The sequence below is a fragment of the Cyrtonyx montezumae genome, unplaced genomic scaffold (genome assembly GCF_038088225.1).
Source record: "Cyrtonyx montezumae isolate F1298 unplaced genomic scaffold, pur_monq_1.0 scaffold_17, whole genome shotgun sequence".
NCBI classification, from domain to species: Eukaryota; Metazoa; Chordata; class Aves; order Galliformes; family Odontophoridae; genus Cyrtonyx; species Cyrtonyx montezumae.
In genome coordinates, this window is record NW_027071903.1 from 11767582 (window position 1) to 11789243 (window position 21662).

At 39.8% G+C, this 21662-nt stretch overlaps 1 protein-coding gene across 2 annotated transcripts in view; it reads right to left on the bottom strand.

The window, feature by feature from the left end:
• Positions 1-21456, bottom strand: part of TOX3 (TOX high mobility group box family member 3) — a 72088-nt gene extending 50632 nt beyond the window's left edge. For both annotated transcript variants that reach the window (XM_065734252.1, XM_065734251.1), the window contains exon 1: positions 21355-21456. In XM_065734252.1, coding sequence (XP_065590324.1) covers positions 21355-21456 — 102 coding nt within the window. The remainder of the gene's footprint in view (positions 1-21354) is intronic.
• Positions 21457-21662: the final 206 nt, after the last annotated feature.

Sequence of the window (21662 nt, forward strand, 5' to 3'; positions counted from 1 at the left end):
TTAGGTTTTGTAGCAAAGCATATAGCCAGTAGCACCAATTCAAAGTAAGAAGTGATGAGATTGTTTGACCCTGAAGATAACAATATAGATGATGACCTTTCAGAAGCCATTGTGCCAACTTGACTTGCTGTGATGGATGAATAAAATCACAGCCTAACAGCTTGTCACAATACTTGATATGAGAAGTTAAAAGAGAAAATAACTTCAAAAGATTACTGTCCTTATGGAATGCTTTTGAAAAGATACATAGTTTTATAATTACATACCAGAATTAATAAAGGTAAATACAAAGCAGCATAATGTGTTCTGTCCATCAACAAATGAAGTTATCTTTTTAACAATAAATTTTCTGAGCTTAAAATGGGATCTCTTTTACTTCAGTCTGTAAGCAAAAGACCCCTTAATCTATACAAAACCAAAGGAAAATAATTTATTAAAAGAAAATGAAGCAGTAGACATCAATTGCAAAACACTGGATTTCCTTCAATTGCCTTAGAAAATGGAAAGTAAGACCTAGAAATACTTAGTAGATGAGATTAATATTTTCTTAGAACTGCAGCACATCATACTCCAACTTTCATTACACAGATACTTGATTCTGCTGATTCTTAAACCAAAAATGTAGGACAACTGGACACTTACCTACCATACTGTTTTGCTTTCTGCATAATAACATGCTGTAAGCAGACTGCTATTCTAACAATTTCACTTTGCAACTCTTCTTTTAACAATATTACGAGTTTTAATCAGCCTTGTATAAATTAAGATCCACGTACGTTGTTACAACATACTTATTTTCAAAAGAGATTCTGAAACTACACATAAACAGACATTCTGAATTAAAACACATGAACTTAAAGAACTTGCTCCTACTTCTTACATCTGTATCCAACTATAATGATGAATGAGAATGAAATCACCAGTAATGTCACAGCATGACTCACTAATATAAATTGCAGTTATACAGGAGTGTAGTCAAACACGATGATACACGTTTTATATTTGTACATACTCCATATCTAACAACATATTATACATTTATGTATAAGGTCTGCAGTGGTGCCTTCGACAGGCCACCCATAAACAGCAATGAATTAAGGTTCAGAGCATTACCAAGGGGTTCCTATACATTACCATCACTATTTTCATAGAAGAAGTCAACGAGGAACAGGTGCAATAAATGCCTTGCCCAGGGTCATATAGCAGCGTAATAACTGAAATGGGATTGCAACCCAAACACCCTGACTTTTATTTTAACAAAGTGTTTCTTCTGTTGGAATAAAGGACAGAAACAGAGCATCTGAGGCTTTGTTTTGTTTTTTAAGAGAACACTCTTCCTAGCTTGAAGTAATCAGGTTACACTCGTTTATTTAGAAAAATCAATAACCATTTTGGAACTGTAAGTTAAAAGAAAGTTGAAGTTACTAATAATAGAACCAACACCAAATTGATAAACACAGAATTGAATTTGAATTGCATCCACATCAGTGTTAATCTGTGGGTTTGGGTTTGTTTCTGTTTGCTTTTTTGAAGGAACTGCTTAGGAATAAACTTTCATCTGAACAAATACCTTTCACTTTTCTTACCAAAAAGTAGGCAGCTTTCATTAGATGCTCATAATAAAATGCAGTAATATTCTGGTGATACTAACTGTACGTCACTATAATTGTCATACAAATGTATTTTTTTTAATATATATATTATACATGTATTAAATACATACATGTATCAAATTTTCTCTAGTACAATAAGCCCAGAGAAATGTATTTGTTGCTGAAATTACTTCATTTCTTTCAGGAGACAAGGATAAATGCACACTGCATAGTCAGAATGAAATCCTCCTCTTTCCAAAGTCCCTAGCATAGCCCACCATCCCAAGGTCACGTTAGCTTTAAATCACACTCAGGCTCATACATAACAGGCAGTCTTTTTGGTTAGTCCTAGCTTTCAGCTATTCCTAGACCATAAAAAGCATAATAACGAGTTATTACACATTATTGCAGTATCAAAATTACAGGTTTACAACTCTGACTTCAAAAAGAAATCTGTTGTAGACTGAATTCACAGAAGATAGATGAAAAACAAAGTGGTGAAACCCATACATAACCAAAGAAATGGTATCTGAAGACATCTCTCGTTTGGCTTTCCAGGAAAACTGTCTGTGTAAGACCCAGAATGTGAAAGGCGAAGAACAACCCAGCTGAACGATACATCCCCCAGAGATGTAGGAAAGCTTCCTCAAGATTCACAGACTTGAATGCTTTCCTTTGTGTCCCTTTGTCTTAAAACGTACCTGAATCATTTTGCCAGGAGTGATGAAGAAAGGGATAAAATATATGCTGTTGTTCCTCACACACACTCATCATTGTTCCGTTTGTCCTTCTTCCATATTTGGTGTCAAAATTACCATTCAATACATGTCACAAGCTTTGATATTCTGAATAATTTTATCACAAAACGCAGAAGTTTCATCCAAACCACAGCTATTCCAGAAGGTATGGCTGTCACAAGAATTTGGCTTAATCTGTAGCCATTATTTGGGTTGTCCTTTCCAAGGATAGGTTGATTCCAATTGAGAAAAGAAATTTACAGAACTTTAAAGCAAAAAGTTTTCATTTACATTTAATGAATTCATCTTCTTTTAATAAATCTTTGGTATAAATGTAAATAAGTGCTTTTGCAGATGAATAGCACTAAACAACTAATTAAAGGCTATCAAGCAAATGTCTTGTTTTTGTTTTTTTTTTAGTCTTCATGATTAGTGTTGTTGGTAAAGGACATCTTGAATATTTAGGGTTAAAAAAGGATGAGGCTCGTTTCTTTATACAACAACAAATCTTCAGACAGTACTGCTGTCTGACTGCAGAAAACTACAATTGATATCTTTTCCATATATACTTAACCTCCTACAGATTTATTTGATTCTCAATAATTACCATTCTCTGGTAAGAGGCATATGTTATTATAGCACACTGCACTCCCACAAGCTGTCCACTCAGTGTATTTTAATAAATCTCCGCCAAAGCTGTATAAATTTGATCCTGTTTAAATTTAATAAGGATCAGAATATATCAAAGCACAAATTCCCAAGGGAGAAATAGATATTTTGCATAGTTATTGAGTGCCCTATTCATAAATACAATGTGTAAGACCTAGACCATCAACCTTGAATTAAAAAGAAAAAGAGATTAATGTGTGCAAAGCTAGCTACTTCTTAAATAACAAGTAAAATTAGTGATTAATAAAACATTTTTCCCTATACTACTGTTGAAGATAGGAGCACTGCTACAGTTTCAATGTAAGCATTCTGAATGTCAGCAGTATACAAATACCTTTTCAATTTCGTAATTCTTTGTTTAAAGATACTCAAGGGCACAAGCTGCTAAGCATGCTACAAATGGTTCTTCTTGGGTTACGCCTGTTCTGTCACATTCAGTGGGATCTCTGCCTTAAGCACAGACTGGATCAGCAACTAAGAGGCATGGCACAACCAGAACTCACTCAGGACTAGGAGCAGCATGAATGTATATTTGGCATCCATTTTCTTCTGATGTCTAGGAAAGGCAGAAAATATTCAATGCTCTATTAATTCAAGATAAATGCTGGTGAGTCTTCATAATAACCCACAAAATTTTATGCTCTATTAAGGAGAACATTTTCGTGCTTGCTGTGGCAAAATACCTGGAGTCGTGACTGTGCAAAAAGTGACCTACCTATCTTATGAAGAATTACGATGACCATGATCATAAACACAGTGCATGCCTTCTAAATAAGTACATATGCACTTATATAGTTATTTCTTATGTTCCCAATGTTTTCTTTTGTTGATGTTGTTTTAAATAAACAAGCTTTGCATATAAGGAAAATATATTTCAACCAATACATGTAGAGACCATACCTGACAGCTGCTAGTTACAAAAATGATTCATCAGTCTTTGTTAGGAAGTCTGCACTCCTTATCACTGGTTTTGGTTAGTAATTGTTATGTAACTGTGTATACAGCCTGCTACTTTCAAAACAGATCCTTTTTCTCCCATCATCTTTGATGGTTAAATGATAGGAATGAGAGAAAGAAAAGAAAAAAAAAATAGACTGTTTTTACCCTGAATTAAAATTCTCATTCTCAGAGTAAGAGAATAAAAGTTAAAAGATAAGTCATTTAACATGGAGTAGAGACCTTCCTCGAGGGAAAAAAAAAATGTGCTAAATCAATTTACCATTGTTTTACAAGTCAGCCACTGTGGATGAAATCACAGACTGCTGAAATTAATGGGAGTTCTGCCATTGACTTCAGTGGGCCAAAAATGTCATCTCAGTATTTTACTACACATAGAGGCCTGATGTCAGAACTAGTACAGCGTTACAAATATGATCCAGCGTAATTCAGTCCGTCACAGCAAAGCTGATCATACCATCACTCAGTCACTGCTCCAACTAACATCTATAAGATTCTTGCTTTCTTTTCACTTAATCATCGTATAAGTGTTGGGAGTAGAGAAAAATCTGAGGTATGTTTGAATAAAGAAATATTGGTGACTAAGTCGATATTATGTTGTTATGGTGAAGCTGCAGATAAAAATGAAGTTAAAAATTCAAATGATATCAATGGAAGTGGATGGAAACCACAAACAGCCAGTATGGCATCGCCAGAATATTGCCAGTGAGATCATAAAAACACAATTACTTGTATTTATATTAAACAGTACCATATTAAAAAAATCACCCTGGGTAAACACATGACCAGATCTTTCATGTGGCATCTGAAGAACAGGGGTACGATCTTTCTTCATTTTCAAAAATCTCAGAAAATATTGCACACTGAACGATGACAATGTTGTTTCCACTCAGAAATTTCATTCTTAAGCACAAAGAGCACTGAGGTGAGAGTACAGTGCCTTAATTTCTTTACTTTTATGGGCTTTGTCTTTCAACTTTAATGTTATTTCAACAGTACTTTGTTTATTATGGAGATATTCTGCTGTATTTCCCTTTTCTCAGTTCATGAAATTTTCAATATAACAAGGAAAAAAAAAACAGTTCAAATCCCTATTTTGAAAACCATATTGCCATTTTTATTCAGCCTGTATTTTAATATAGCATCAATATTTAACTACTTCATTAAATGAAGTGTGACTTTTATAGTGAAAATGTCAGTCTTTGCAGTTCATTAAATTCATTTAAAGCATAGCTGCTTGATTTTTTTTTTCCTGAAGGAATAAAGGACTATTAACTGAAGGCATAAACTTTGCATTAGCATGCACTTTTTTCCTTCAAATTAATATTCAGGATTCGTAACAGTCTTTATAAATTTAAGGGATTGTTTGTATCCTTTCACATTATCTTTATTTTTATAATAGATGTCATTTTTATAGCGTATACAAGTGTTTATCACAGTTGGATATGACCAGTAGGATGTCACAGAGGATATTAACATGTCATATGCTATTATGGAATCTGTAGAATTCTGCAAGTAGTATTAAAAATTCATTATTTTGAACTGTGGCATCTGGAAAAATAAACTGTATATGATGTAAAATGTAATAACTCTAGGAATCCAATGGGGTTTACGAGTACTGCTTTTCTGTTTCATAAAGCATACTTTGACGAGTACCCTTTTTCAATGAGGGTTTCTATTAACTAATACAAAAGAGTATAAGGAAAGCTCAATTTCCAGAAAGGCAATGGCATGTTTCTGCCAGATGTAAGAAATCCTGGCACACATTCTCACGGACCTCTGCATCTTAAGAAATGATCATTATTTCTCATTAATAAATAGATGAGACTGTACTTTAATAAGAATAAAGAAGCTGCTTTGAAATGTACAAATAGAAGTGTTAAAAGTTTCTATTGAACCTACTACTCCTTTAGACATTAAAAGTAGATTTCAGTGACAGTGAAATCTTTGGAATTGAAAGAAAAATCACAATTTCTTTTCAATTCATAGTGTTCAGGTTTGCTGCAGCCCAAGCAAGGTGACTTGATCGTGTTCCTCTCTTCTATGTAGGTTGCTCCCATAAGCAATGCCTCCTACTTATTTCCATGATAACTATAACAGACACAAAGGTCAAACTAACACTATTTGATAGAGTAAATTCTCAGACAAAAACCTATTTTTCCAACAGTCACCACAATTAGATGCCAGTGATGAACAAGAGCCTGTATGTTACACTTGTAAAAATCTGTACCAGCAGAGGTGACCACTGTTTCACAGCTGCTACAATGTCATAATTGATAAGAAAATATTGCCTACACAATCCATCTTTCTTCTACTCAAAAAGACAGAAGCCAGAAGGTACCAAAATTTAGTGGTTGTTTTCTTCTCTGACCTGATTCTGGACATTCAAGACTCCAACTTAGTCAGTGTCACAAAGTAGGCATCAGAACTGATAGTTTGTTTGGGTTCTAGGAAATCCAGAAGGATCACCCCTTTTCCTAACCCAAAAAACAGTGCACATCACTTTACCCACTGAGAGTTATATCTTCAACCTTATCTTCAATGGGGAACTCACACGGCATCACTCCATGGACTGCTGTTTTATTCCAGCTTGTAGTGATAACACCACATCTCATCACCGGTAATGATGAGTTCAAAAGGTTGTGCCAAACACTGCTGCCATCTGTCAACCAGCAACAACATTTAATGGGATATTGGTAGGAAGGTTCAACCTTTACTGCCACACCACCAACATCCAGTTTTGACACTGTGGGCCAACAGAATAAAATAAGATCCTCTCTTTCAGAGCCACTTTCTCTTTCACAGGCTGCACTAAATAGCCGATGGTTAATTTCTTATCATATAGAGGGCATCTGTAGGTAGGGGACTGGACATGGACAATGTGACTTCTTAAAGTGTTTCAACTTCATAACTGCAGTATCCATCCTCTGAAAAATCCAATTCATTTCTCGTGTCATAAACTCATAATCCAAAAAACCCTACTACTTGTAAACACTTTGGGTACTGCATCTCAGTAGTATTGTGTACTACAAGGATTTAGGACTTTAATTTTAAACGTCACCATATTCCCCATTCCTCACACCCATGGGCACCTGAGCCTCAATGCAACCAACAGTAGACACCAAGCAAGAGATGAAGAGGAAATGAAGACTGCAGTAATTAATGCCCACCTAAGTTAAAGGCTTCCTTAAAGAGATTTTCTTCCACAGACATTGTGCACAACACTTTTATCTTCTAGGAAAACCATTTTGCATCTCCAAATCTGTGCTCAACTGCTGTGATTTCTTCTTTAGTGTGTCGGAAGTAACAGGGTTTACAGAAAATTATGGTGTTTGACTATATTCCCCCGATATCTTTTCCTCCTGAAGAGAATAAAAACAGAATTACTGCATGATGCTCATTCTGAAAAAGAAGGAAGGAACTCTAGACCTTGATTACAGAAGCAACAATTGGACATACGGCTAGCCAGTACCAAAGACACACATTGCAGATTGGAGTTTCTGACAGATTCAGGCTTTATGTAGTGTCATTTCCTACACCGTCACATCTGCCAGCTCAAATTGATGGGCTCTAAATATCAGTCCATTGCTGCAAGATTACATGAAGCTAAACAAAATATTGCTTTTAGGATGCTGCGAGTCAACACAATTCAAAGGCAGAGGTCTCCAGCTGGTTTGATAAAATCCACATGCTTCAGCCAGGTCACAATCATCAGCTCGTTCTCACCAATGCATGCACACCCTGCAGACTGGGACTGCCATCCCCATTCTTTATTTTGAACTGTTATTTTAACAGAGTCAACGTAGCTATCCTGAATGAGAATCACGAGCTCTGTTTCCCCACTGTACAGAGCCCACCATTGTGCTGGCCCTCAACAAATTTGCTCCAGAGTCAATTTAGCCAAATATCTACTGCTACTCACAGATTCTCTTCAACTGGCAGACATCTCTGTTTAAAATGAACAAACACATTACCTACAGTTTCCTATTATATGATAGGCCAGGAAATAGAAATGAATCTTAAAAAAATCATGAGAGCAATTAGACATAATAATAATCATAAAGAACAGCAGGAATTTCCCTTTATAGGTAAGTAAAAAATTATGTAGTTATTTTTGTACACTGGACTAAAGACAGATGCAAATGAACATCATGGGATAAAGCATATTTCCTGGGAATGCTGCTCTCTGAAAAACATGTGATTTGCTCAGAGAAAATTGATACAACAGCTCTTTTAGAACTAAATTCCTTGCAATTCCAGCCAAAAATATATAATGCTTCACTATGGTTGCAAGCACAAATACTCTATACAATGACAAAAAGAGTCATGCAGAATACACCAATTTCCTACATAAACAAGATTATAAACTGGACTGTTCAAGGAAAGATTGAAAGAATGGAATTAAGCTGCTCCTCTGTACTTTGGATATTAACCAGTAATCCATAATTTACCTCTAATCCTTAGTTTACTCTACTGTATGCAATTCCACTTTTATCATATCTATAGAAACATCTGGTACTGTCAACAGTTTTGCTTACATCTAAAAACCAAAGAAGCCATATTCTACAATGGTAAAACACACTGCCTAGATAAGGAAATGTGACTTTTGCTAGTCCTTGCTGTACAATGAGAAATTAAGTGTCCAAACCTCTGAAGGGGAAAGAGGGAAGTGGTGCTGGAAGGTAGTTGCAAAGAATTGTTTGGTTCAATAAGCAGCTCTTGCAAGGCTGGAACATTTACAACAGTGCTGCCAGGTGAAACTTCTTCCACAGACAAGATGACATACTCTGTATTCATGATCAAAAGGAAATCCACCAATATCAAGTGGGATCATTTTCAGTATTTATGACAAACAGATTTGCTCATGAAAACAAATGGATGCTAAGGTCAACTGCAGACATTTTGTATACCGTCTGATGGACTGCTTAGCTCTACTCTCTAAAGCTCTGTTTGAAAACAAAGTTCTTGTTCAAATCCCCAAGAAAAGAAGCAAGGCAGTTACCATCTACTAGAGCACAGAGGTGAGGAAGCAGGTGATTGCAGGTGCTGTGCACTGTCAAAACACTCACATTGAAAGAAGCTATTTAATAATTTGATATCATGCTTGTTCAGGCTGTCAGATGTTCAGATGCATTATCCTTCCCCTCTTCCAGAAGCTCAAAGACCTTTCCTTCCATTCCACACCATTCTCACCACCAGCAAGTAACAACAGACAACTTCTCAGGAAAGAAATGAGAAATCTCTCTATGTTGACAGACATTAGATAATTCCACAACCTAAACCTTATTAATAACCCTTTTCCACTACAAAATTAGACCTCAGACCAACATTCTTTACTAGTTGTCGTGCAGAACTCCAAAAACGTTGTTGACTTCAAGTAACCATCCCATCTATGACTGTCATGTACATAACAAAACGTTAGTGTCATATGGCCAGTAATATAAAGAAGGAATCTAAAAGAACCAAGTTGGACAAGATTAACAGTTCAGACAACCAACCGGAGGTGACTGTTTCTTTCAGCCAAACAGGCAGTATGATATTCAGCATCAACTCAGCACTTTAGAAGTGCCTCCCACTCCTTTGTCCCCACAGCAACAGCAAGCAGCCTTCAGCACCTGACTCTGGAAGTTAAAGGCTTTGTTTCTCATTCCCTACTTAAGCCCAGAGCCAGCATTTGTGCAGCCATGTCTGTATCGACACCGTCTTCTCTCTCACCTTGCCACATTTCTCATATTACTGCTAAAGCATTGATACTTCAGATTTCTTATGTCTTCTTTTCATAAGAAAAATCGATTCTCCAACTGTGAGGTACTTATTTAAAAAAAATAAATAAATCTTTGCTGCCAGACCTGCAATTTTATGTGTCAGTTCTTTCACACTTCAGAAATGAAGATTACCTACACCTTCCCAACTTGAAGCAGATGAGCGTAGCTTCATTTTTGTTTGGTATCTAAGCTGGAGAAAACATCATGATGATTCACTTGTTTAGTAAAAACACAGACAAAACCAACTCGGGACTGTTTTTATGCTTTCTACTGAGGCAGATGTATGGATGAGAGGCTGCACAGAACTGGTGATTTTTAGCAGCGAGAGCAGTGCTTACCAACATCACAGCCTGTCCACACATAACGTATGATTAGAACTGTTTCTTTTGTTTTGTCAGCAGGTATGAAGAAGTGGCTTTATGCTTTTACAAAATGAACAGTTCAGTGCCCAGGAAACAACCACTTCAAAACACATCCGCCAAGCTGAATTTTTTCCAGCAAGTTTATGAAGCTCAACTAAGAAGCAGAATCATCTCTCTTCTTCAAAGAAAGTATATTCCTATGCGCAAGAGCAGGACTGTACTCACTTCTTTAGAAGATTTTGGAAAGTAAAGATGAGAAAGAAAAACTTGCGAGTGTTTCAAATCACTTCTTGATAAAAAGTTCAGTTTGTTTGTCTCACTGATTTTTATTTTTTATAAACATAAATCATCTTCACAGGGAAAACTTCAGCAGATGGGATCAATACAGCAACTGCCCTTTTCCTAGCATTCATACTGAGACTCATCATCTAAAACCTTGTTATTCTTTATTTCTACATGCAAAGATCCCAGGCAAAGGGAGTTACAGGAGGAGGCTGCAGATAGGAGCTCCTTCACTTGGATAACATGTCCATGGTCAAAAGTGAAAGATGAACCTATGAACCTCTCTCCTTTTCATCAGATGACCCGTTCCCAAAAGTTAATGTGAAATCTTCAAATGCAAAGCGCGTGTATTTCTTCCTTCTTTCCTGCCTCCCTCTTTCAAACACATAGCATCAAAACTACAGAAAGTTGGGAACTCAGGCAGACTGAAAACAATCCCCAAATTTTAAATGCCCTTTGCCATTCTTTTTCTCAATTAACAAATGGTCACTTCCTAGGGCATCAGAGAATACAAAGAGTGCTTCCTATCACAGCAGAGTGAAAGACGAAATAAAAGCACTAATATTCAACAAAATCAGAAGAAACTGAAAAATGATACTTAAAAGAAATAGAAAATTTCTCACTGTTAAAATTCTGTGCTAGGACGGTGTTGTGCCTTGCTTGTACTCACTGCAGCTGCAAAGTATCACTGTTCATGATTCTGAAGGAACGAGATTGATTTCCCTCCATGAACAGTGTTCCCTTTTTTTTTTTTTAAACATTCACATTTATTTTGACAGAAAAAGGTTACGTCCAGGAGGCAGAGAGCAAGCTGTATGCTTGATTTCAGTTCTTTCCCATGCAGAGAATAAACGAAACTCAGACTACCTACAAATATATAGTCTCAAAATCATAAAGGAAGCTATTACATTCTTTTGATTTCTAAACTTTATCCTTTCTTATGCATTTTAAATATTCAGTATTGATGTCATGGCATTTTAATAAAGTTTTGTTATCCTTTTCTGAGACACAGAAACAAAGTTAGGCAGAACAGCATAATGTTCACGTGCAGTTACTTCATCATAATACAGATGAAGCTCTTGATCGTTGTCGCTCGCTTACTCTTCATGATGGGTTAAAACTGAGAACTTCCATTTAGAAACAATTTTGCATAAAAACAGTTAAACAATATGGAACACTATGCAGAGATAGCCATGGTGAAATTCAGTTAATTAGCAGAAGCGTAAGCAGCGACAAGGAGACCCGTGATCCCAAAAGAGGGTGCACATATCCTAATGTATACAACCTGCACAACAACAAATAGCCTCTCCCCACCTTTCCCAGTAGTGGAACATTGCTACAACTTGTACGGTGTATTATCACCAGCAATATATTTGTGCTGATAGAATTCAAAGCTAACCTTTGTCATCATTTCTCAAATGCTTTCCAATAGAGAAGATGAGAAAGGCTGCTAATCTAGAAGTTGTTTGCAGACTATATTTAGAAAAACAATTTTCTACTTAAACTATGTAAACTATAGCTGCAGAATGAGATAAAATAAACACAGAATCATACAACACAATGATGTGGTTTTTCTTTATTAACTTTTTTTTTTTCAGCAGAGTTGCAAGTTAAAAGAGCAAGATTTGTTGCTGAACTCTATGCTGGACTTACCACAAGTGTGTATATGCAAAATTCTGAAGAGCTATCACTTTGTCTACTCACTGAACATAACTAATGTTTTCCTTTTGTGGTATCTCTCAAGGTTATGCTTAGCCCTATATTGCACTGCTTGCCTCTGGCCTTCCTAAGCCAGAGACGTATGTCAACAAAACGCCTGTCCCACCAGCAGTGCCCTCAGAGACTCCAGTCCGCCCAGGCCAAAGAGAGCCAAGGGGATGCCAGACAGCATCCCCAACAGCCTCCTGCCCCCAAGCAAGCTCTCACAGAAAAAGCACCCACTAAACAGGCAAAATCTCAGCAAGTCCCAGACTCAAGGTGCTGGGAAAGAACAAAGAGACACATTTCCCTGAAGCCACTGATGCACACTATTTTTTTTAAAAAAGACCAAGATGGAAAAAAAATCAAAGCAGAGCACAGATAACGTACATCCATATGGCCCGTCAAATCTTTGAGACAACAATTATGTTTTTCCAACAAGATGTACTACACTTATGCACCCTACAGGCATCAACTAAGACCTGAGCACAAAACTGTTTGGTTAAAGAAGGTGTAACAAGTACTAGCCCCTCTAAGACAAAGGCACAAGAACAAAACAAAGGAAGCTTTTCCTTACCAGTGCTTCTGCTACTTCCAAAACAACCAGTAGGTAACAAGAAAGCAATGCTGCAAGTCACCATCTATAAAGCCAGGCTGCCTAGCATGATATAACACCTGACTTAGTTCCCATGTGTGCTCTTTGGGCTCAGTTTCACCACCAGGTGATTGAATAAGACTAATTAGGTAGGGTTTTAAAATGTTAGAAGGACAGGATAACTGAAATATCTTGTACTTGTGAACTACTTAGCAGAACAAAATAAAATGTAGGAGCTTGTCATTGACTTGTCATTGCACACCCTTAGAAAACCACAAACAGGGAGCCGTGTACATATAAACATATTACTTAGTTCAGTTATTACTCTGTAGTGCAAACACTTTCACCCATGTATCTAAATTGAACTCTCATGTTTGCACCTCCTCACAGGTTAAGCTTGGAGGTGTGCCCAGGGCAAAGCCTTGAACTCAGTCTCATTTTTCCTATAGCTCCACCGTGAAAAATGTGCAGAAATGTGTCAGTGTATTTCTAACTATAGTAAGCAAAATAATAGGAGAAAAATGAGCCACGATGGACTGCGGTAAGAAACTGCAGCTATCAAGTTCTTCACAAGAACAAATCAATAATACGATATCCCCATATTTCCATGAGCACCCATAATCATAATCACTTTATCCACACGTTTACTAAGAACCCACAAAAGAAACTGCAGTAACCTACTAAAGCAAACACAGTGACTATTTTCCCATGCCTAATACAATTCATATTTATTTAATAAAACAAATTCCTCAAAAAGTAGAGGCCTTCTAACCCTCTATCAGTAAAACTATTTACTGATAAGAATATTTTTTTTTAAAATATGCTTTCATGAATAACACAGTTGTAGTGAAATACAGTCCCCTAAACCATTCAAGATTCAGCTATTTGTATAAAGCTTTGTGACTTTAAAAAGAGTAATATAAAAAGCGGAACAGGAGACAAATATGATTTGCTCTGAAAATAAGCTACTCCACTAAGTAGCAATTGATTTTTTTGCATGTTTTTAACACAATTTTTCATATCAAAATTAGACAGCTAATCAATATTGAGGTGTTTAAATACATCCTGAAAACTACAAACCTTTAATTCACTGATTTTAAATATAAGAGCTGCCCCACTGGGATAGTAAGGGTGGTTCTCAAAGTTCAAGTTGTTTCCACGCATGGGCTCCTGGCAAGATGAAAATGATTCAGTATTACATTGATTTATATATCTAAGAAACTGTAATGTTTCTGTAATCCCTAATTTCTCCAGCATTTTCTGTTTACAGAATTGTAGTGTGAATTATATGTCATTTTCAGTGCTAAACACAGGAAAGTTTCTCTTGACAAAGTCTCTTCAGAAAGCCAAATGGGGAGATGCCACCTTTGTACCAGCTCTCAAAAGGCCGTGTCATAACAAGGCCATGGAAAAGACTTTTTCAGAACAACAACTGTGCCATACTTTGACTGCTATAGATTTTGTGGAACTCAAATCTACTGAAAAGCAGTAATAATCCCAGTAAGTGTCAGAGGACTCTTTAAAAATTAGAAGGTAGTGATTCCAAAAATTGAGAGTTGATCTTTTACATGTAGATGAAAGCAAATAGCTTCAAGTGACCAAAACAGCCTGAATGCAAATCTTCATCTTGCACACATTCTGCCTATCAGTAATTCTACATATTTGGAGTCTCTTATTCAATTGCCCAACTGATCCAAACTCTTAGAACACTAGATCTATAGAAGAGAAAATTATGTTCCAAATGTGCTTATAAAAGCAATATTTTGTTTAGCAAGATATTACATCACAATCAATGACATCCTTCATGAAATGAAAGAGGCAAATGAGGAGATACCTATGCCTCTGCAGCTGCCACCTCCACCAGTAACATATAATGTCCAAAGAAATAGAAATGAAAAGTAGAATTAAAACAGATGCCTTATTTCAGAGACTGACAGTCCCAGTCCCAACCTTTCATCCAAACTTCCCCTACATTTTTACCTTCACTATGTCACAACCCACTCATCTGCATAAGGTTTAGTCTCAGCATGCACAAACCTGTGACCAGGAGCGATGATATATGGTCACGGTGACCCAGACAATGTGAAAGATGGCAACTTTACAATAGGAAAAAATAAAGCACTGAATTGCAAACGTTTTTCCCAAGAAATGCCAAGGGCAGGCCTGACCTAATGTCTGTATAAGTAAGTCAAAGATGTCCATACTGAGTAAGTCTACAAAGTGCATAAACAATACGGAGAAGCAATTGCCAAGAAAATAAAGAAATAAATAAGAATGAAAAGAAAGAAGGGAAAAAAAATAAAAGGAAAAAGAAAAAAAGAGATACATTATTCTATTTAAGATTTTTTTTTTAATCAAGCCTAAGGGGATATTAAGGGATCAAGTGTCTGTTTTTTTAGAAAAGACTGCTTCAGAAAACACATTTAGTTTTGACAGCATATCCTCAAGTATGGATTAGAATTTGGAGGCTTCTTCATCTTCCTAAAGATTTTTTTTTCCCCTCTTGATATTTACATAGGGATTTTCAACAAAATGCAGGTTGCTGGGCAGGAAGACATGCAGAACACTGATGCCAACAGCTGGCACATGAGCTACACAAACAAACCAAAAAATGAGAACTGTTTGCTTAAAGTGCTTTTTCATTTTCAATAACAAACTAATAATTGCTACATCTTTTCAGATGAAATGGAGTCTGCAGTCCCGGTCAGATGGATCTGCAGCACCCTGCTAAGAAAACTCAGTTGTTTTCCAAGTGCTGAAAGCAGTCTGTGTTTTCAGCTTGCCTGCCCATTACCACCACGCATCTGAAAAAGTTGGTGCAGTCCTGAGTTCAGGTCCCCAAGGTGATGCTGCAGAAGCCATTCAGCAGCAGCAGTCTCCCCTCTGGTTCTTGCTAGTTCAGCAGTCCCACAAACACTTGTGTCTTTCAATAAATTCAAACAGAGGACACATGCAAAATGCAATTTGGATTGGTCTGACAGGTGCTAACACACAGTGGAGAAGATATTAAATCGTAACCTTGTTACAGAAACAAACAATGAATAAGGCGGCAGCAAGTGTGATCTCACCAAAGTTCTCATCGGAGCACAGCAGAGAGGCAAAGACCAGAAGGCTCTTGTGTGACATTGTTATCTGAAGTCCTGATTAGATTTTCACCTCAGAGTTCTCAATTTTGGTAGCAATCATCGCAAAGATACTATGGTGACTGGCACTCTATAAATACATCATACAGACAAGTAACAGTACAGAGACGGCTATCAGATATGAGTTTAAAGCATCTGAAAATTCAGCCCTGCCATTAGGTCCATGTAACGGTGCAATTTTATGGCAGAAGAAATGTGATTACAGATAAAAAGGTAAGATTAGTGCTGTGCAAATTCTTTTCCTCCTAAATTAGATTATCATCACTTAGTTGCATTAGTTGGGTTTTTCAGGGGTGTCAGAACTCAACAAATTCATAGGCATGTGTTAACTGTACACGTGATAGCAGCCTGCAGCACATCCCAAAGGTCACAGTGCAGAGGACCTCACTTTGCTGGGACTGCATGCAATGGGGACCAACAAGCCAGACAACTACGGTCTACGTGAGCTACCTTCACTTCAAGCATCTGCTGAAGAACATAAGCTGGTGTTTCCCATCTTTCACCTTTTATTTTGAACTCGTGGTCATTACAGCATACCTCTGCCTGAAGTGCAGGCAGTGCTGTGGGCTCTGCTCACTCACTTGGTGATCCTGCACTGTAGAAGAAGAGGTGTGAGTGGGTCCCTGACACACACAGCAGAGCTGCTATTGCTACTTTAAACTATCGGTACTCTAAGAACACACCTGCTTATCCTTTCCCTGCACTGTGAATGCACTCCTGATTACTCAAGCACTTGGTATATTGCTGTGCATTATTACAAGTATCTTACTGATACAACTGTAATCCATTGTAATGAAAACAACAGGTGTTGGGTTGTTTTCTTTTAATCACCAGGAAGAAACCGTTTCTCCTAAGTAAACTTTGTATATCACCAACTCCTCCTCATGTCCTGATAACCAAGGGCGCATTCATTACAGTATTTGCGGCGTTAGAGCAGAAAAGTTGCAGTGTACAATCCAGTTAGTGCCTCCAATATAGGAACACATTCCAAGCAATGCAGGGTCTTGCACAGTTGCTGTCCTTGCATATATGGGTTTCCTTGCAAAGCTCTCTGAGTCACATCACCAATCTGGAGGCGACTGCACCCACAGGACAGTGCAGTGCAAGTTGGGGTGGTGTTACAAAGGGCACACTCAGGGGATCCTCACACTTCTTTAAAGTCCAGGAAATCACGTGTCCCTCATGGACAGACAAATATTTTGGGATCTTTTTTCTTTCCCAGTAGTAGTTGCCTGCATAGTCCCAAAGTTTTGAGATGCAAGAGGCAGGGGAAGGCTGTTCTGGGAAAGAACCCATCCAGCACACTTGCCACGTGTGCCAGGAGATCAATGGGAAACGCCGAAGATAAAATGGCATTTACTGAGCTGCTAGTCAAAACAACAGAAAGTTCCCAAGCCCCAAGCCAAAGCCAGGCACCTATCTCCCAGGGCCAGCCTCACCATGGTCAGAGCAGGACTGCTCACACCCACAGCACACAGCAGCTCACAGCTCACAGACCACTCTCACCAGGAAAGAAACCGCCGCGTCCGCACCACAGCACAGCCCAGATGTGAACCAGCATACACGCAGAGCAGATGATGAGTGAGCACTGAGCTTTCTGTCTTAACAGCATACATGCACTCATTGTCTCTCACCATCTGCTGTATGAAAGAAAAACCTATGCATATATAGCCACACTAAATCTGCAAGGAGAGTAATTTTCAGTCGTTTGCATAACTGTAATCCATTTTTGCTACCAACGTGCACTAATAGGAATGGCTTATAGCCCAGCTGCACATGCTACTATCCTACTGCTATCTGTGCTTTACCTCTGGAAGAACAAGATAACCTTCCTGAGTTTCTTTTGTAAAGTGCAAAATTTTTTCAGCCAAAAACATCAAGCTCTAACATTCACACATGTATGCCGGTGCCTAAATTAAGGTAGGGATGTTTGAAATTTGTATCCTTCAAGGACAATCTGTACAGGAGAGATAAACATTATAAAACGTAGACAGCTAAATAATGAAGTAAGGATTCTGGAATTTCATACAATGATAACTAATGCGCTGAGAAGTACACAATTAGGGTTTGGAGTTTTCTTTTTCTTCTTTCAAAGTGCATCATAAGAATTATGGTTCCTCTAAAATATATATATATAAATTTGCTGTGATGAATGGTAGTTCCCGAAATATTTTTAGTACAAGACATATAATTTACTCAATAAGTGCAAAAGTTTGTTTAGAAAAAAAAAAAAACCTACAAAACTATAGTGAATGTCCAGAATAACACTCCATCAGCAGAGCCATAAAAGGGCTCAAAACAGAAGCAGCATGTTTTACAACAGCTGGCATCCTTCAACTTTCTGTAGTTTTTATGGCTACTTTTCAGTGATTTTTTTGTACACAAAGCAGCAGGAGCCTTCTAGAAACAGATTGTGCTCTTGCAACTCCATGGCACAGAGGTGCATCACTGCTATCCCAAACCACTAGCAGCCAGACACATGTGAGGTCAAGTTATGGACTCTCACACCAGCACTGAAAACTTATCAAATATGGCCCTGATCCAGCAGAGCACTTAAGCACACGCTTTACTTTAAACATGTAAGTAATCCTATTAGAACAAATGAGATTCAGCATAAACCACTGGGCTGGGTCTCAGAATACCTTGGTTGTGGCCCTGATTATGTCAGTGACTGACAGCATAACCTTGGAGAAATCACTCTCTTTCCATCTCCCTGTTTCCTCTTTCACCCCTTCTGTGTGTGTAGCACCTTGCTCACTATCCAGACAGAAATAATCCCAGCCTGGGCACTTGTAGCAGCTGCACCACAACTCATGGCCCCTACCATGCATACTTTAGGCACTCAAAAAGGGGCTACCTTGTGCTCAAAAGTAATGCTAACCCCACAGAAAGACAACACGACAACCCCTAATCTTCAGTGTGCCCATCCACTATGGACAGTGGGTTTTAAAAGCCTAAAAAGAAGCCGTGGGGCAGGAGCAAGCTGCAGGGCACCTGCATAAGGCCACAACCTCTCGTGGCACTACCTAGAGGTCAGGTCTGGTGTGGGGCCAGGCTGCCACACTGCTGCTCCCACCCAGGGACCAAGGTGCAGCCCAAGGGACAGCCGCCTGTGCAGCAGCCCTGCTCCTACACTGTGGTTACAGCAAGTGGCCTCATTGTTTGTAAACACTGTGCTACAACGTACAGTTTGCCACAGGTACACCATCAGTGCTGTGTCTTGGTGACCCTGAGAGTGTTTTCACATAAACAGCTGGACTTTCACGGATACATCCAACCAGGTAACACACTCACCCCTGCCTATACACTGCCTGCTGCACAGTGCTTGTCACAGGCAGTGTCACGGAAGCACACAATGAGGCAGCACAAACAGGAAGGATGCTCAGATGAGCTCCAGAAAGATCTGAGGTGAAATACTGTCCCCAGTGAAACCAATAACAGTTATCCCATCTACTTTGGTGGAGTATCTATCTCAGCTCTCTTCAGCGCCTTCTGAGCATCTCAGTGCCAGCTGGAGAAATCATTTGTTTTCCTTAGAAAAGCAGAGAAAATAAAGGGAAGAATGGATGGAAAGCAAAGCAGGGGGGTGGGGAAATCTGCAAAACAAATGCTCTCTTTTTTTTTTTTTTTTTTTTTTTTGGTGGTTTAAAAACACAAGCAAACCAACCTTGCCATATCTGCTCTGGTTACAGATTATAAAGAACAGAAACGATGAGATTAGCTCAGTGCAGATAAGGTTTTCTAGGAACTCACTCAGATTCCACGCCGTCCTCAGAGCACCTGCACCCAGAGCACAGCAACACAGCCCCGCTCCGCATGCCCTGCTCACAACCAGGCCTGCCACGTGCCAAGATAACCATCACAGACACAGGCAGTATGAGCTGTGCTCCCCTCCCTGAGATACGTTCTGCCACAGACTGAAAGCCTGGCCTGCAAGAGACTTGCCAAGATTTCATTCAGGAGCACAGAAACCAAATTGTATTTTTAGATAGGTCAAAAGTTGGTTACTTCTGACTTATCCTGAATGTGTGCTCTGTTCTCATTGTATGAGGAAGGGAAATACAGCCGAAAGGTTATAAATAATCCTGCATTTGCTGCAAGTTAACGGACACAATAAACTTCTGGTTTTGAAAGCATTCAACATTTTGGATATTAAAAAAATAATAACAGAAGGACCCATACGGCAAACGGTAACAGCTCCTGAAATAAGCACACACCGTGTGTAACAACCAAGTTCCTGAGCAAGAGATTTACAGTAAGCAATGCTGTCTGTCAGAAAGTGCTGTAAGTTTCCAGAATTAGTCGGCATCTCTGACAACAGTGAATATTTACACTGTGTTTTAGAGCTCTTGAAGTCCTTAGCAGCGTTCGAGGTTAAGGTTGACGTTTCATCTTTAATTCATGCTCCCGTGTCTCTCTGTATTAACTACTAACAAAGCAGCATGCTAATGGGGCCGGCACCGCGCATGCGCAGTGCTGCTGCACGCCGCACGAACGCTGCTCTGCATCCCCGCACCGTACGTGCGCGCACCTCGCAGGGGGGGGATGCAGCCTGCAAGCGGCACCGACAGGCTCCAGCGGGGCAGCAGCCGAGACCCGGGTCATGAAGAGCAACCGCGAAAGGCACTCACGACATCTAGTTAGGAATTCCTCTAGGAGAAAGTTTTATTCAGCTGCTAATCCTTTTCACTTGAACCCGCGTTATTTCTCCCTCTGAAAGCGATCTTTGCGTTCCACCAAACTTCGCCTAGCGATTTGGAGAGGGGGACTAAAGCAGCGGGCAGATTCTCGTGCGAGTTCAGACTTAGCGCAGCACCCTTCCGCCCAGCATCTCACCCGGCGCCTCACAAAAGGCCCCAGAGGTTGGACAAACACAGCACCAGGAAAACACGGCGTGAAAGGGATCTTTATGTGCATGTGTGAGGGCCCGCAGCTAATAGCTCAATGTGCTATTGACACTTCGCAGTGCAAACAGCGAAGTCTTTGGCGAAATAGCGTGAGTCACAGCTCCGTTCTTAACTTCGCCTTTCCCACATTCGGGTAATTTGTGAAACAAATCACCTCCGTGTTATTAAAACGTATTTCTAAATGAAGGTAACCGCTGGGGAACCACTGTTGCTTCCGACCTTAAGAAACTACACGCGCCGCAAAGAAGGTGCGAATAAACAGAAGTGGTACCGCAACTTCTTTGACGCCCCCGTCACATTCGGGCGCCCGTTACCTTCAGCGCTGATGCACTTTTAGCTAAGCCCCGGCCGCTCCAGTCCCGCGGGCACGGAGCCGGCATCGCGGGGAGGAGCAGCTCCGGCTCCATCCCTTCCCTCCCTGCGGGGCTCTCCCGGACCCGCGGAGCCGCAGCGCGAAAAGTTGAGCGCGTCCCGGAGCGGCCGAGCGCCCATTGTTCCGCGGCGGCACGAAGTTGCGGCGGGTCGGGCCGGGCCGGGAGCTGCGCCCACCGGGGAACCGAGAGCCGGACCGCGGCCCCGGAGCCTCCACGGAGCCCCGAGCACCCCCGCCCCCAGCCCGAGGAACGACCGAGCGCGGCGATAATCACCTTGTTGTAGTTATAGTAGCCCAAACACTGGGCAAAGTCCAGGTTGGAGGGGTCTCCGGGAAGAGAGCCGCCCGCCGCGGACGGGTAAAATCTTACATCCATGCCGGTGCTTTGGTCCCAGAAGTGCACTTGGAGAGCCGGCCGGGAGCTGTGATAGATCCACCTTCAGGTGCCTTCCCCGGGGCCGGGGCAGCGCGGGGATGCGGCGGGCGCAGGTACACGGGAAAAGGGGGGGGAGCGGCGGAGCCCAGGTGGGAGCCGTCCGCCCGGCGGCAGCAGGGCAGGCAGGGCGGGAGGAGGGCTGCCGG